The sequence below is a fragment of the Mytilus trossulus genome, chromosome 1, assembly GCF_036588685.1.
Source record: "Mytilus trossulus isolate FHL-02 chromosome 1, PNRI_Mtr1.1.1.hap1, whole genome shotgun sequence".
NCBI classification, from domain to species: domain Eukaryota; kingdom Metazoa; phylum Mollusca; class Bivalvia; order Mytilida; family Mytilidae; genus Mytilus; species Mytilus trossulus.
In genome coordinates, this window is record NC_086373.1 from 54,747,460 (window position 1) to 54,765,298 (window position 17,839).

The following is a 17,839-nucleotide window of genomic DNA, read 5'->3' on the forward strand; positions in this document are numbered from 1 at the left end:
ATTCAACAACTTGTGTATAATCCGTCTATACATCCAACTGTTTTAACCGTCTCGAGTCTAACAAGAGAGTAAAATTAACAGACTACCGTGACTGTCAGCATATATGCCACATACTACGTGTTACATGTACCAACATCGCAGACTACGTCATAAATTATTACAAAAGCGGCCGAATTGGTACATTTAGCTTATAACGGAGTGAATGGGGAATCAAACTAGACTTATTATTTTTATATTACAGTACATATTTTTATGAACGAAAGCATCGGAAAAACAAAATATGAGTATAATAGAAATTCCAATGAAATTTTAGTACTGGGAAAGAAACTCAAGTTCAATTATACCGACAAAAAATATTGAAAGAAAAACACCAAAAACTATACCGTATCAATGCATGCATGCAGTAACTAAAAGAAATCTAAAATTCCAAACTATTGATACCAATTCTGTATCACCTTGCTCTCGATGTCCTTGCATGGTTTCATGTTTTTTAAACACATCTGCCTATCTATAGCATACACACGGTGGGTATGGTTGTCCTGTGAGAGAACGTACTGTGCTGGTGATTCGGTCCTGACGGGTGCTGGTGATCAATGAAAAAATGTAAACAAAGACGAAAATGATGATTTTTGATGCTTTCACTCATAAAAAATGGAAGAAAACAGTTGAGATTTTTCAATTTCGTTTCTTATGGGTTCATATATAAACCATTAAAAAATTACCCTCTAAACTGTTTTAGTAAGCGTAACACAAAAATGCTCATTTTCAGAAAATCTCGAACTGAAAAAATAAAACCAAAATGCTCATAGAGTCCGCTTTCTATACCGCAATCCACACGACAAAACAATTTTGTGAAAAAACATTGCAATTTATTAAAATTTAGCATTTTCTCAATTTATTCATGTCCTGCATGATACTGTGCTGGTGGGTCCTGTCATTGTGCTGGTGGGTCCTGATACGGTGCTGGTGATTTTGGATAAGAAGTTGGTCATATTTGAAACAAATGTTACAAAATCAATCAAATTAGCCAGATAATTGTTGACAACAGGATCTATGACTCCTATTTTAGCTCTTGTGCATCCATTTGGCTGTTTAATATGTGTTTTCAAATGATCTGAACTTGTATTACATATTAACATAAAAGGGCAACATCTTTCGTCCAATATCAGATAACAATATATAGTATTTAAAATAAGTTAAAAATTCCACAATACTATATAATTCATTTTATGTGTCAATTTGTTCGAAAAAAGTCGAAAAGAAGAGACTTTTTTAATGTCATGATTATATGTCGCTTTCTAGATCTATCATGCTTAGCATTTATTTCAGATGAAATGAACTCCTCACCCTGATGACCCTGCTGCCTTTCATAACTTTATCCGTATACATATATTAATAGATAAACAAAAGGCTGCATGCAACACGTATTTTGTATTTAAAATGATTCGTTGTAACGAGAATATTTGTGGTGAATGGAAACTGCAAGGGTCACAATCTTAAATTGCTTATAAATGTTGCTGGAACCAGTTTCGTTATATGATCTGAATTTTCTGAAATGTGTAAGGTAGATAGACATTTTGATTTTTTTTTACTCGGTAATGAACCATTGTGTTGATCCCATGCTAAACATAACAAAAATCTCTGTACAAAGGTCTGTGAATTTTCTACAAAAATAGTGATTTTATTTTCACTAAATTCTCTTTTTCTACTAAATACAATAATGAACTATAAATATTAATGCTTTGCAAGAAGTTTCCCCTTGATATATGTACAAAATTATATCTCTATTATTCATCGTCTGTGCTGTTTTGATACTATTGCAGTTTGCACATTTCGGAATTGACAGTCCACAGGAGGGGTCATAAACCGTACACGAAAAGATAAAATATTGATATAAGTACTTAATTTGCATCTTTGAAAAATGGTCGATTTCAGACAGCCGAGTACGCATTTTACTTTCCAGGCGTGTTATTGTTGATTGTTAAAGTCCTGAAAACGGATAGATGGAAACAAAAATGTTTGATATATCTGGCTTTAGATTCATTTTTTTTTAAATATAAATTAAGGCTACATTTTAATATAATAATTCTATGAAAATATTTATTTTGAAATGAAAAAAGCTAAGAAATCTTAATTTTATTAGTGTTCTCTAGGTTATCTCGTCTTCATTCTCTGACATATTCTAGCCTGCCCTTTCATAAAATAGTGATTTTTTTTAATGTTCTATCGAACTTTCGAAAAAACCAACCTGATAACCGTTTAGACAAAGTAAAATTGTTGGAAAAATCTTACAGCAAGTGATTCTTAATAGCTATAAGATACATTTTTCTTTTACAATACAACTTTTGAATCTTACGGGAAACTATTCCAAGCTTTCACTGTAACCTCGCTCTAACTTATCCCCATCCCTCCCCACCCCACCCCCAAAAACAAAACACAACAAACAAACAACCCGCAATTCTATTGTCGTTCTTATAGTCAGCACTCAATTGTTCACAAACAAATGTGTTTTAAGCTGCTAAAGACATGATTCAAACGCTCAGAAAGTCCTTTGTTCTATATTTTTGCTCTCCATTTTTATGCAAAACCTTTTACATTTTTATTTTATGGGTTATTGTTGAAGGTCGTACGATGACGTATGGTTGTTAACACATACTTCCTTTGGTTTCTTATGGAAATTTGTCCATTGACAACAAACATACCACATCATCTACTTTATATAAGTATTGTATAAATTACAACGTATTTTGGTGATCTTGCAAAATGATCGTAATCCCGAAAATCGTAAACATATTTTCTTATCTTAAAAGGGGGCAAGAAGGGTTCCATTAACAGGCCAATAAAATAAGATTACAGTTATTTAAAAAAATAAATAAAAAAGGGGTATTTTTTTTCTCTCATAATAACAGTAAACAGATTCACAACAATGTCAATTTCAAGAAAGCAGACAACAGCTAATAGGTCAATAACAGTACAGCATCAATGATCTTGAATATATGCCACTTTTAACTAAAATATAAAAGCACAGAACCAGGACCGTTTTTCTTATCACCAGCACAGCGTCAGGACAATTCCGTTTAACGAACTTGCACGACTTTTGCAATATAATATTGTTGTAATATACTTTGCATGGTACTTATGACACATCCGAGAAAAATTAAGCAACAAAACAGTCGTTTTATTGCCGTTCTGATACAATGTAAACAAACCCACCAGCACAGAATCAGGACCCACCAGCACCCGTCAGGACCAAATCACTAGCACAGTACGTTCTCTCGCAGGACAACCATACCCACCGTGATACATGTAGGTCAGAAAATAATTTAGATCTAAGACGTTATACAAATTACACTTACCTGAACCAACAATAATAAGGTAACAATATTCAGCACTGTAACCTTCTTTTATAATAAATCTTTTTGCTCCCAAACTGAAAGATGGATATAAAAATAACTTGTATATACATTTGTATGTTGTAGACTCTGTATATAAATATAGGGGTATGTAGATTATTTTATATGGTCTACACACCGTTTTTCTTTATATTTAATTTGTAAATAAATTTCGACAGAAAAAAAATAAAAAATAAAGAGATATGGTATGATTGTACAAAATGTATGATTGCCACGAGACAACTAACAACCGAAGTTCAAATGAAGTGGATGTTAACAATTATAGACAACCGTACGGCATTCAACGATGAGAAAAATTACAACAGTATTAATAGTCCGATATCAAAGCACCGATATGAAAAATATGAAACAATTCGACAAAGACAAACTAATTTAAAAATCAAATAATTTACGAAAATCAAATATGACAGACACGACCCAACGACAACCACTGAACTACATGCTCCTCATTTGGGCCAGAAACATTAACTATGTGGGGGGCTAAACAGATTTTAAGGCGCAAAGCATCCCCTTTACCTTTGCACAACAATATGAAGAGCTTTGATAAACAATAAACGTAAAACAAATAAAAACAAAAGCTTTAATTGAAGTTTGGCGACTATAAAAACGTTTGAACCAGTTGCATTTGTTTGCACCTATCCTAAGTCTGGAACCTGATGTTTAGTGGTTGTCGCTTTTTTATTTGATTTATAAATGTTTCTCGTTTCTCGTTTCTTGTTTTTTAACCGGATTTTTGTGACAAAAATGTCGGTTATTGATTTGGGGATGTACGGCGGGCAGTCGGGCGGGCGGGCGGACGGGCGCCAATCAAATGTTGTCCGTGCATTAACTCATGAACCGTTGAATCAAAGCTTTTAAAATTTTAATATGTTGTTACTGACAACTAGATGAAGGTCAAGTTCAATAATGGCGGTTTTGACTTTTACCGTTCAGGAGTTATGGTTCTTGAAAGATTGAAAATGGAGTTTCCAGTCGTGTCCGTGCATTTACGCATGAACTGTTCTACCAAAGCTTTCCAAATTTTAATATGTTGTTACTGATGACAAAATGGAGGTCAAGTTCAATAATGACGATTTTGACTTTTACTGTTCAGGAGTTATGGTTCTTGAAAGATTGAAAAATGGTGTTTCCAGTCGTGTCCGTGCATTTTCTCATAAACCATTCAACCAAAGCTATTGAAATTTTTATATGTTGTTACTGATGACAAAATAGAGGTCCATTTCAATAATGACGATTTTAACTTTTACTGTTCAGGAGTTATGGTTCTTGAAAGATTGTAAAATGGCGTTTCCATTCACGTTGTTGCATTTACTCGTGAACCATTCAATCTAAGCTTTTCCAATTTCAATATGTTGATACTGATGACAAAATAGAGGTCAAATTTGATATTGACGATTTTCACTTTCACCATTTATCAGTAATGGTTCTTGTGATATTGCCAGGACACAAATAAATATTAATAAATCCGGTTTCCTGTCTTTGTGACAGCCTCTTGTTTTTTGTATAGTCTAAGATTTGACCGTTATTTGTCCTGTTTTAATGGTTTTACACAAGTAATTTGTTTGCCCTTGATATGATAGCTTGCTGTTCAATGTGAGCAAAGGCTCCATGTTGAAAGCCGTACTTTTGCTTTTACAAATTGAGAAGAATTGGATGGAGAGTTGTCTCTTTGACCATCATACGTGTACCATATTGTCTTATATCTACTGACCATGCATGTAATTACAGGCTCCTCACTTACGATATGCACAAATAGAATATGGCAGGGTAAACTAATTTGAAGGCACCAACCTTTCACTATATTATATCGTAGTACTACTGTTACACTACCGTCACAGGAAGGGAGTGTAACAGTACAACATACATGTAAGAACACAACTTTAAAAATCCGTTGAAAAGGTCTCAGCTCAAATCATTAGATCCCTCACAAGAAAAGACAAACAGTTCAGATCTGAGAGTATTCGCAATTACAGACAGCTTTTCAAAGCCAAATAGAAGCAATTAAAAAAAACGTATCGGAGATTTAAATATCAATCAGTACACATCCTACATTCAATGATTTTTTTAGGTGTAAAAACTTCATAAACAGTCTTAAAGTTTTGAATCCGAAATAAAAAAAAAAGTAATTTTGAAACAACAAAACTTACAGCAAATATAAACACAACAGCTATAAACTTGAGATCTGTTTAACATATCATACAACAATGATTTAGTTGTATGTAGTCATATTAGGGGGATAGCCACGACAAAAATCCATCCGATCACGGCGGCCATCTTGGATTTTCAAAATGACGTCTTTTCAGGGGGGAAAATGAAATATATGATCCCTTTTGCTTGTATTGTTTCCAAAATGTTACAAGATGGAGTTAATCATTGTAAATGAAGATAAAACGTCCCTTTCCGGTCAAATATCGGTCGATAACTCATTCCTGGGTTTTATGAATAATCCGAATATGGCTGTTTTATAACCCTTATAATGTCAGTCGTTTCATTCCGCAGAGCTCAGACTAATCTCCGATTGCTACAAAAGGTTCGATAGGCTATATGCCGATAGAGGTCGCAGAATTATCCTTAGAGTTAACTGTTTTTCAGAGTGTGAATCGGCGTTTTACGTTTCCGCAAATTGGCACTACGTTTCCGCATTTTTGTAGTACTCTTTTCCTCATTTTTTTTACATTTATTTTGATAAAAATTGTTAAAGCTCGGTCACACCTTACCGGATAGCTCGAACGGACTTTTCAATCCGTTCATGTCCGTTAGACTTCGTTCTTATCCGTTAGGCGTCCGTCCATATCCGTTGCATATCCGTTAAGCGTACGTTTTATCTGTCGACGTCCGTTCTGTCCGGGGGAAAATTTTGAGCATGTTCAAAACTTTGAACGGACGTCCAACGGATAAAATGTCCGTTGGACGTCCGTTAGGCGTCCGTTTGTACGGTACTCGTCCGTTTCGTTTCCGTTTTGTATCCGTTACGTGTCCGTTATACATCCGTTGGAGGTCTGGCAGATAAATTCACCAACAGACTTCTAACGGATAAAACGGATGTTGAACGAATGTGAAACGGACTTCTTACGGACGTATAGCGGATAAAATAGATGATGAACGGATCTGAAACGGATAAATGCCAATTGGAAATTTCTCGTCAGAAATGCCAATTAGATTTCGTAAGGTTCATGAATTCTTATTATTCATAATCGATCTTAGAATAAGGGCACATCTTCACAATCAAGCAGCTGTTATTCAGGTCAGACATTGCCCTTTAGCGGCATTTTGGAGAACAAACCAAAACCAGTTACACAGAACATTTTCAATATTAATTCAATTTACATGTATTACTGTTGTCGCCTTTAATTTTTTCGTATATCTTGTTTATCCGTTATTTCCGGTACGCTTCCGTTTTGTTCCGTTTTATGCGTTACTCGTCCGTAGGATGTACGTTCGACTTCCGTTCTGTCCGGTACGTCTCCGTTTCTCGTCCGTTGCATATTCGTTGCATGTCCGTTATGCATTCGTTACGCGTCCGTTTCATTTAGTCAGTACATCAACGGACTCCCAACAGATAACAATTTTGTCATCGGACAACTTTTATTTTCATCCGTTAGGCGTCCGTTCTGTCCTGTGGAACCTTTGAGCATGTTCAAAATTGAACGGACGTCCAACGGATAAAATGTCCGTTGAACGTCCGTTTGGCGTCCGTATTTTACGGTATTCGTCCGTTTCGTTTCCGTTTTGTATCCGTTACGTGTCCGTTATACATCCGTTGAGTCTGGAAGATAAATTCACCAACGGACTCAACGGATAAAACGGATATCATACCGGACGTATAACGGATAAAACAGATGATGAACGGTTCTGAAACGGATAAATGCCAATTGAAAATTTCGAGTCAGAAATGCCAATTATTGGTATGTCAGAATTCTTAAGGTTCGTGAATTCTTATTATTCATAATCGATCTTAGCGTATAGGCACGGCTTCACAATCAATCAGCTCTTATTCAGGCCAGCCACTGCCCTTTAGTGGAATTTTGAAGACCAAACCAAAACCAGTTACACAGAAACATTTTGAATATTTATGCGATTTACATGTATTATTATTGTCGCCTTTGATTTTTCCGTATATCTTGTTCATCTGTTTTATCCGGTACGCTTTCGTTAGGTGTACGTTTTATGCGGTACTCGTCCGTTGGATGTACGTTCGACATCCGTTCTGTCCGGTACGTTTCCATTTCTCGTACGTTGCATATCCGTTGTGTGTCCGTTATGCATCCGTTACGCGTCCGTTTTATTCGGTCAGTACATCAACGCACTCCAAACGGATAACAATTTTGTCATTCGGACAACTTTTATTTTCATCCGTTAGTCGTCCGTTCGTGCTATCCGGTAAGGTGTGACCGAGGCTTTACGTTTCCGCATTTTTTTTTAATATATTCCTCTTCCGTTTGCCAGGTAAACCTAGGGCGGCTTTTTTTTTGGTTCCTCGGAAGTGTTTGGTGTTAAACTTAAAAAACCAGTGTGAATATGCATTGAGTAAGACGTGTCTCGGTATTTTTTTTATCCAACGTTCACGTAAAAGAGGGACGAAAGATACCAGAGGGACAGTCTAGACAAGAATAAGAAAATTTAGTGATCATCGTTTAGTTACCTTTCAAGTCCAACATTTTTTGCAAGTCTAAGCTGACAGTCCTCTGGTAACGTTTGTATGCTCTCTGTTTTTGTCACCATTAAATCTGTTCTTACCTAACGATTAAGAAACGTGTTATTTATTTTGAGAAAAAAATATACTCATGTACAATAAACTGTTTTAATTGTATTAATTTTTCGACACTGGTCAAACTATTTTGATCGGATTGCAAAATGAAGTCAACTTATACTTAAAATATTTAATAAACCCAATTGGTTGGCCATTCGTAATTCATTCTGGGTAGTCACTGAATACTTGAAGTCATAAAGCAAGTTTGAATATGTATAATTGTTGAGTGTCAGTAACATGAATTGATGGATTGTTATCCTAAAGATTTTTTTTGAAAATCTCAGCTGCAGTATACTTTGTTGATAAATTGACCGCTTCAAGAAATGGTCTTGTCTCTGCTGTTATAAAAATGATTCTTTAAATTCTTACATGTTTAATTTCTTCCAGAGTCCTCAGTTTAGGATCTTTCAGTAATATTCTCTTTGCTTCCTTTGACATGCGTATCTAACGGAAATAAATATCATAAAATAATGAATAAAAGAATAAAAAATGCTAATTTATTCCATAATTCGTTTTGAAACCATTTTCATCCGGTCTTTGGAATTTTTAGAATAGGAAAGTCTTCCTCTCAGTATCCAAATAAGTGTACTTTTTTTTTAGCTACTTTAGGACTAATGGTTGTTCGAGTTCGTTTTTTATATCAAAAGTAAATATTTAGCATTAAATATCAACAAATCTGTTATGTGCGATTTCTAAAATCTATCTATTTATAAGCTGTTTATTCGGCTGAATTATTCCCTGTCGAAACAAGTTCTCTAAAGAAATTATTGACAACCCCGAATAAATGTTGAAATTACTTTTCAGTGTTATCCCTGTTCAGCTTTAAAATTAACTGTTAAATTGTTAGTTTACATGCAGTGAAAAAAAACTTACTTTTGTCTTTTTGATATTCACCAAATCCAAATCTAAGTGAATGACTTTGTGGGTTTTTTTTATTGGAAATAAGTGTTGATAGCAGATCGGTGAGATAAAGTTTTCGTTTAAATTATGCAAAAGACATTTTCATAGCCGGGTCGATTTATAGCTGGATATATTGTGAAAGAAATTCACTAGACTTCAGAATCTGTTTAAGTTTGCATGTCAACATTTAAACGATTTTTGTTATTTTTGCTGTATTCGTAAAAACAAGGAATTCTTTCTATATATCATAAATTTCGATTGACGTTTTATTTTCTAGTTTAAACTAACAGTATGTACAGTTAAGTGTACAAGTCTCATTTTTTTATTATTAAATTTAGACAGTCTAACAATTATAGCTTTCACTGTATGGAGGGAATAAAGTGTCAACATTTTTTTCAGCTGTTTCCTCTGATTTTAGTGTTTTGGGTTTAAGTAAGCATTGGTGCTATTTCTTAAAAGTTTGGAATAATTGAAAAAATATTTGCATTAAATGATGTAAAACCATTATAAGAGTTTTTTACCTGGGTGACTGGTTTGAAACGATCTACATCTAAGCCCATATGAATTGTGCTCGTGCTGTCTTCTGATGAAACGAAGTTTCCTTCAGTAAAATCCATTTGTTTCTTAAATGCTTCCAACTCCTGACTAGAGAATCAATAATTTTTTGTTTTTTTATGTATAATAGCGTAAAATATATTCTAGATTTGTTGTGAATATATAAATTTTTGACCAGATACTATATCTTTTCAACATATACTTTTCTCCATATACCTGGTAATAAAAAGTATCAATCATTGTCAAAGAAGACTATTTTGACTTTCGACTAAGCAGGGAATTGAAATAAAAAAATATGTGTAATCATTTGCAAGAAATAACTTTTATCATCTTTATTATGGGTTCATAGAAAACTGGTCAATATATTTTTGTGTTATCAGAATAAATTTAAAGTACATTCAAGGTCATCAAAATGGTCGTCAAAATGGTCATAGTTTATCGTTGTTCTTTAGGCACTTACTATTATAGAAAATATATGCTAATCTTTAAAATGCGAGAATTTTGTGATGTTGTTAAATTCATGTAGAATTACAAATGTATAATACAGCTTTTTCACTAACTTGTTTCGAATTATTTTCTTGTGTAACTTCTGAAAGTAAACGAGCGCATGCGTCCAGAGTTTCAGCTTGAACCTCAGTTTCTACAAATGAAAATATATGCATGCTTTTATAACAATGTAATTTATTAAATGATTTTGAGCATTGTCAAGTTATGTTTTTGAGTATCAAAACTTTGGCACCATAATATATCATAAACAGCTAATATAGATAATCACGTGACTGTATGTCTACCTTTTCGTTGCATTCATGAAGAATCTATCTAACTACATGTATCATTAGTTGAATCGGAACCAGCTAATGTCAATTATCCAATTTAAATGTTCCAGTATTTATGGTCAACGCTACAGTCTGTCTAAGAAACATTTTTTTTTATTTGTGAAGACAATGATATTTGAACCAGACGCAAATGGTTTAACGAATGCATTAATTTTGATAATTGATTTGTCGTTCGGGGGAAATCGAACTATTTGGATACAGCCAAATAATTCAGCATCATTTAGCTGTTCCCTCTGAAATGTTTGTTATTCAGAAAAAACTGCTGAAAAATTCTAAATTATTGAGCTAGAATTTACACGAATATCAATGTCCTCCGTTAACTTTTTAACAATAAATATATAAAAATTATGTGATTTATAAAACCTACTGCATCCCTTTCTTTTCTAGCTATGCTGATACTACTCTCATACGATCTGACACTACCGAGTCGTCTATAGTCTGTTGTTGGGGACGGGAATTTCCCTTCTTCTTTATTGGATCGTCTACTGTCACGTGATTTTAGCACTCTTCTCAGCAACATTTGTTGTCTAGGTGAACTTCCGGTGTCTGTTAAGGTTGATGTAACTGCGCCTTCAGAGAATAAGCGACGCGAACGTCTGGAGGAAAGTCTAGTAGCTGATTTCGTTCGTCTTGGATACTCATCTGTATAACATTAAAAAAAGATAATTGAATATTTTTTTGTCGAACCTGTCACATTTTATGTGATCACTTATTCCGTCGTCGGTGTCTGCGATTGCAATATTTGTGTTCAGTCTTTTGTTTAAGTTTTTTTTAAAACCAATAACTTCGCCAAAGCTTTATATGGAATTTTGTGAACCATAAGACTATCCGTATCATTTTTATTATCAGTATTTAATTGATAGATTTTTTTCCCGCCGGAGTTGATTTTTGTTCGACATGCTAATTTTGTAAACTTTCATTAAAATTTGGAACAAATAAAATTGAGAATGGAAATGGGGAATGTGTCAAAGCGACAACAACCCAACCATAGAGCAGACACCATACGAAGACCACCAATGGGTCTTCAATGTAGCGAAACTCCCGCACCCGGCTAATATCAGAGATCAAGAATCTAAAAGTTGATTTTCTATTCTCAGTTATTTTACTAACAAATCGGATTCAAAGTTTACAGTCGATATAAAGCTTTTACACTGACAGTGCTCAGCAATTACAGGCGCGATACAGGGTCCGTGGAATGCTCTATGAAATTTTCTTAAACTATTTAGTGGCTTTATTTCAACACATTATGTCATCTTAAATGATGAAAAGGGTAGATTTCGGTCTGATTAAAATGTTGATCCATATTAACTCGACTATTTGTATCTACAAACACGAGTATAACGAAATCTGAGAACTATATTTTAATTAGATTGGGTAGATTTGAAATACTCTTAAACGTTTGAACCGAATTTCAATAAAATAATGTAAACTTCTTTACACAGTTTTAATACCATCTATTTTTCTCATACAAAACTCATTAGATGCAAATATATTCATTAATTTAACTGAATAGAAGAACGTCGATATAGGTTTCTTAATTTGATATGACTTAATACAAACTTTATTCCTAAATTTAAATTGCATTTGTTGAAATGATAGCTCATTAAAATTTCATGTGTATCAACTTTATATCTAAATTAAAGGCTTTTATTGTTTGTTTGTTTGTTTGTTTATTTATTCATCTATGTATGTATGTATTTATTTATTTATATGTTTATATTTACTTATGGATTTATATATAATGTTATTGTTCTATATTGTAATTCAACATACTACAAATATTTACAATATTCAATAAAACAATCAAAACAAACAGAAAACATGTCCGTTTATGAATGAAATGAAATATGAAGTTAAAATCTAAATTAGCAAAACTGAATGTGGTTTATCTTATCAAGGCGACATTTGCTTACGTAGCTTCACAAATAAACTTTTAAAGTTAAGGTTTTTACGTAGTTTGTTTTCTCGTTTGAATAGATTCACATTTGTCATCATTTAGCGGCCATTAATAGCTGACAATGCGGGATCGGTTTTACTCATTGTTGAAGGCCGTACCTGTAGTACTTAATTTCTGTGTCGTTTGGTCTCTTATAAAAGGTTGTTTCATTGGAAATCATACCACATCTTCTTATTTTTATATTGATATGTTTTTTTGTTATATTTCACTTTTTATGTAAACAAAAACAACCGCAAGAACTTAACGGCTTTCTTTCTTCAAACATATAAAAATAAGAACATGTCCACATCTTCTTATTTCTATATTGATGTGTTTTTTGTTATATTTCACTTTTTATATATAAAAAAAAACCGCAAGAACTTAATGGCTTTCTTTCCTCATACATATAAAAATAAGTACATGTGGCAGTATTGCCAATGAAACAACTTCAGTGTATCTTTGTGTTCATGTACTTTTTCTAGACCGAGCGTTATTAAATTGAAGCCTTTATTGATATGGTACTATGTTGTATAGTTAGCATCTTTATTTGAAGTACCTCTTTATTCACATTCCTAATATAAGAATTGAGTTATACGCATTAGATGCACTACACACGATACAAAATACAATGTGTGTGCAAATTTTCGCGTGAAAGTCATTACATATGACAGAAAATTCAGTTAATTTAAACTTTACGTATTTTTAACTATGTAAGCTGGGTTTGCATGCATTGTATGTTAAATTCAAGTGACGGAAAATATATTGTAGCTATACAAGTTCTTCAATTTACAAGTAATCGTAATCAAAATTTCAATACACGGAAGCAGTTTACCAATATTATCAAATTTAAAAAATACTAATAAAACAATATATAAAACAATCGTACCTTTACTAGGCAGGTCGATCTCTGTCTTGCTCCTTGAGAACTGTACACGTTTAGAACTAGCACTAGATCCTGGTTTCGGAGCAGTTATAAGAGTCTCCATTTTGGATGTATGTTATTCAACTAGGATTTATGTATTTCTAATTAACTTAAATCATCATGAATATTTAATCCAGTGAAATATTTTTTAAATATGTAAGTCTAGACCATTAAAATCGATCGGTTCACAATTTTGTTAGAATAATTAGTAGTTAAGGACTGAAATTTAAAACAAAACCCAATTCATATCATAAAAGGTAGGAAATGGTCCACAAAACAAAAAAACTGTCATTTAAAAGTAACTTGTATTACTATTCCAAACACTAGAATACTTATGAAGTATATATTTCTTTAAAGGTCAGTAATTATATTTTGTTACACGGCTGATTTAATTACTGATTATTATCGCCCTTTCTAATCCTTTTGTACTTATGGCCATATTTTTAACATGTAAAATTTAAATTTGACAATATACTTTTGTTTACTTTCAACTGCTACAATAGAATAATAGTTTTTTTTCCATTTTGAAAAAATCAAAATCTATTTTTATAAACGAACTGTCAATCATGTATATCTACGCTTATTCTTAAAAGTTTCAGTCCAATTATGAATCATACCAACTGTGCATGAGTAACGGATGGGAATCTTACAAATGCAATTCGATATTTTATTTTTGGAAGAAAATATTTTAGAAATGTATACATTATTTTTCGTATGATCCCTTACCGAATGAGATGTGTATTCTGTGGATTTTATTATAAACTTTTGCGATGGTAAATTGTAAAATACATTTCAACTATCTGTCCGCGTAGAGCAGCAAATGGAAGATACTGTACATTCCATTCATACAAAAGTATAATGAAACTGATGGACGAAAGAAAATATGTGTAGCTTTTCGTGAGTTGTATCACAAAGTTCAGGTTTTCCTAGATTCTTAGTACATAGACTTCTCCTAATGATATCTAAGAATTGAGTGTTTCTTTTTGTAATCTTTTTGGGATGTAAAACTGTTGATCGAAACACATTTTGAAAGAAGCTCGGAAGCCAATCAAAAGAAAACATAAAGGTTCTTGTACAATATATGGATATAGATCAAACAGGAAATTGAAACATTGAAAGTATAAATACATGACAACCCCACCCCCCCCCCCCCCCCCCCAAAAAAAACAAAAAAAAACATGCACATGTTATTTTGCGTTACAACTGGTTAAATAGTTCTGTAGTTTTGTTTCATCCCGTTAAATAGTAATCTAGTTTCACTATTCATAGACTGTAACGTCGCGCCGTTGTCTTCATTCGATATTAAACCCTGTATATTATAGTCATGGTCAAAGTTGGCTCGGTAACAATGAAGAAAGGTCAATGTTCTTTAAGTGGTTGTTGTCCCATTGACGTCTTATATCTATTTACATTTCAATATACTACCTTTAAGATCACATCGTTTCAGGAATCACCTGCCTCTAATGGTCAATTTCAAAACCCTCAAAAACGTTTTCTATATATATATATATAAATTTTAACTCGTTTCTGCAGTCACCTGTCTAATGCGGTCACCTACTTTTCGAACGTTATTTTAACTTGTAACAACGATCATTTTTAACTACAAAAAATTATTTGTGACGATTTTTATCAAAGGTAACAGGCTTATAATGTAATACTCCAGACGCGCGATTCGTTTTTAAAATCAAAATTGAAATCCGTTTGCAACCAAGAAATTCACTTTTTGTAATAATTATAATTTATCTTAATTTCTGCCAGTGGTGTGTCAGTCCGAGAAGGTTGAAACGTCCACTGACCAGAGCTAGGTTAAGATGGATTTAAATGATGCATTTTATCTGTTGAACACACTTAGTAAAAGGTCCTTTTTGGTTTCATCCCATATTTCCGTTCATTCATTTTTGTGTTTTTGTTTTCGAATCTTTTTATTGTTTATTCATTTTTTGCATTATAGTTTTTTTTACATCGTACATTGTAAATTATGTACATTAGTTGTCGTTTGTTTGTGTAGTTTCACACGTTCATCATTTTTATATAGATTACACTGTTTGTTTTCCCGTTTGAATAGTTTTACACTAATATTTTTGGGGGACTTTTATAGCTTGCTGTTCGATGTGAGCCACGACTCCGTGTTGAAGGCCGTGCTTTGACTCATAATGGTTTACTTTTATAAATTGTTACTTGGATTGAAAGGTGTCTTATTGACACTCATACCATATCTTTCTATATCTATCGAATGGCGTGGAATAATTATCATCAGATTAATCACGACGAGTCTAGAAGGGGCTTCGGTGGTCGAGTGGTTGAGTGATACTGTATCACTAGCCTGTCAAAACTGAGATTGTTAGTTCGAATCCCCCACGTTCCAGATCCTTCCGAAAGTCTCTTCGGCTACCTTCTTTATTTCAAAGAGACCGCCACGAAAAAGCACAATAGTGCTTATATTGGCACAAAACATCAATCAACCAATCAATTATAGACCATTTTCAAATACTAACTGTTGACTCTGGATTATATTATAATTCGACAAATTACCTTCTGTGTGGTTAGACATCCTAGTACTCGGTCAAGTAAGAGCAAACAAAAAAAAGTAAAATCAGATATAAATTATAATCAGTGCCTACTGTTTTCCGATAATAGTGATGTATATAGAAAACATAAAACAGGCAATTTTCTCTCGAAATTGTTCCGTTTGTACTCTTGATTTTTTGTTCTTTTAATTGCTCTTTTTTGAATGAGTACCAGGAGGTCCTATCACAGAAATGTCAACTGACAAAAAAGTATAAACTCAGGGGTCAAAACCCGGTAATATGAAAACATACTACTGAGTCTGCAGTTTCTGTGTGTATTCTTTAAAAGGTTATTACTGTAAACTATTATCAGTATTGATATGCTTTTTATATAGTTATTGTTTTTATTTCATTTGCATGTTTTAATAATGTCTATAAAAAAATATATTTGTACATTTGTTTCTGTAAACGTTCTCAAAAAGGTTTTTGCATCGCAATTTCTGCTTAACTAGTCAGTTTTTGTGGTTTGCTGAACTCTGTATTTTGTTTTTTGTCGTATTTTTGGGCTTTTGTTTTTATATTTGTTTTTATGTTCTTGTTTTTTTCTTGTTTTTTTCAGGAGCGTATATTTTGAGACTTGACCCTTCATTTTTATTCACACTTTACCAAGTGTGCTGTTAAATATATACATATTGACGGAGTGATTAAATAAACATCATAAGAAGATATGATTTATCATTATTTTCTCATGCACACTCATATCATTTTTTATTTCTAATTATAAGCACCAAAAAAAATCAGTTCATAATATTCAAAACGAGTAACCGCTTAATATAAGCAACGTCTATTAATTCAAATTCTGATCTTTTCAGTGTTCGTCAAGAACAATTAGCACTTCACTATTTCTGGGAATCTTTCTTTTCCGCTGATAACTATATTCGTCCGCAGATTTTGCGCATTATTAATTTTATGGCATAGTAATACATGCATACCAGTATTTTAAATTTATCACAATCTATTCCAGGACATTTATGTTGATTTCTCTAATTCTATGGAAATTTATCCCGAACCCGTTGTATAAAAATTTAATCAACGTGTGGTTGCTGGTGATCTCAAAAGATCATTGGATGATTTTAAGGGTCACGACCTTTTTAGCTAACTGAATGAATCAAAATATGATAACAGGTGTTAATGAAATTGACAACTTCCTGCAATGTGAAAGGCACTCGAAGAGATTTTCGGTAAACAAAAAAAGAAAATGTCTTTTTAATATTAGAGAAACAGATTCTTACATAGTTACTCGTGGATTATTGGATAAATCCGATAATCCACTGGTATCAATGTAAGAATCTATATATATATATGTCCCTGTAAAAGTCTTAATATCATGATAAATTGGCAATAAGAAAAAAAATATCGCAATGTATGTCAGAGCCACATCAATTGTCTTCTATGATGTTTAAAGCTATGCCAGTCTAAATCTTATCACAGTGTTCTTCTGAGACATTTAATAAGTATCTGTCCAAGACGTAACACAGTTTAGTAAGCTGGACATTATATACACATATATCCATAGTGTATCACAGTTTTATTACAGGGCATTGAGTGCTATATTTGTTCAAATCGTATCACAGTTTTATACCAGGACATTAGACAAATCTGTCCATAATATCATATCACAGTTTTATTCCAGGACATTTAGTATCAGGCCACATCGTTTCACAGTTTTATACCAGGACATAAAACAAATCTGTCCATAATATCATATCACAGTTTTATTCCAGGACATTTATAACTATATCTGTCATGGTTGTGTCCCTTACTCTCTTCTACAATATTGTTGATCAAAATGTCTTTATATGATTCCCAGTTCATTTGTGTAACCAATCGGTCTTGCATATATTCATCTGTTGGATAAGGAGGAACCTTAAAACATATAAAACATTTGATTAAATCAATGTCACGAGAATAAACTAATCGATATCATAAAAATTGGACTTTGGTTTCAACTTTTCGACTC

General features: G+C 32.8%; 2 protein-coding genes across 3 annotated transcripts in view; both read right to left on the reverse strand.

Moving 5' to 3' along the window:
* LOC134727540 (uncharacterized) overlaps nucleotides 1-13,552 on the reverse strand; it is a 29,772-nt gene extending 16,220 nt beyond the window's left edge. For both annotated transcript variants that reach the window (XM_063591931.1, XM_063591924.1), the window contains exons 1-7: nucleotides 13,277-13,552; nucleotides 10,822-11,096; nucleotides 10,179-10,258; nucleotides 9,585-9,708; nucleotides 8,533-8,607; nucleotides 8,056-8,150; nucleotides 3,357-3,430 (exon numbers count right to left, since the gene is read on the reverse strand). In XM_063591931.1, the coding sequence (XP_063448001.1) occupies nucleotides 3,357-3,430; nucleotides 8,056-8,150; nucleotides 8,533-8,607; nucleotides 9,585-9,708; nucleotides 10,179-10,258; nucleotides 10,822-11,096; nucleotides 13,277-13,376 (823 nt within the window). In that variant the 5' untranslated portion in view covers nucleotides 13,377-13,552. The remainder of the gene's footprint in view (nucleotides 1-3,356; nucleotides 3,431-8,055; nucleotides 8,151-8,532; nucleotides 8,608-9,584; nucleotides 9,709-10,178; nucleotides 10,259-10,821; nucleotides 11,097-13,276) is intronic.
* Nucleotides 13,553-16,572: 3,020 nt separating this feature from the next.
* LOC134727577 (uncharacterized) overlaps nucleotides 16,573-17,839 on the reverse strand; it is a 63,478-nt gene continuing 62,211 nt past the window's right edge. The window contains exon 18 of the mRNA XM_063591960.1: nucleotides 16,573-17,745. Within this exon, the coding sequence (XP_063448030.1) occupies nucleotides 17,587-17,745 (159 nt within the window). The 3' untranslated portion in view covers nucleotides 16,573-17,586. The remainder of the gene's footprint in view (nucleotides 17,746-17,839) is intronic.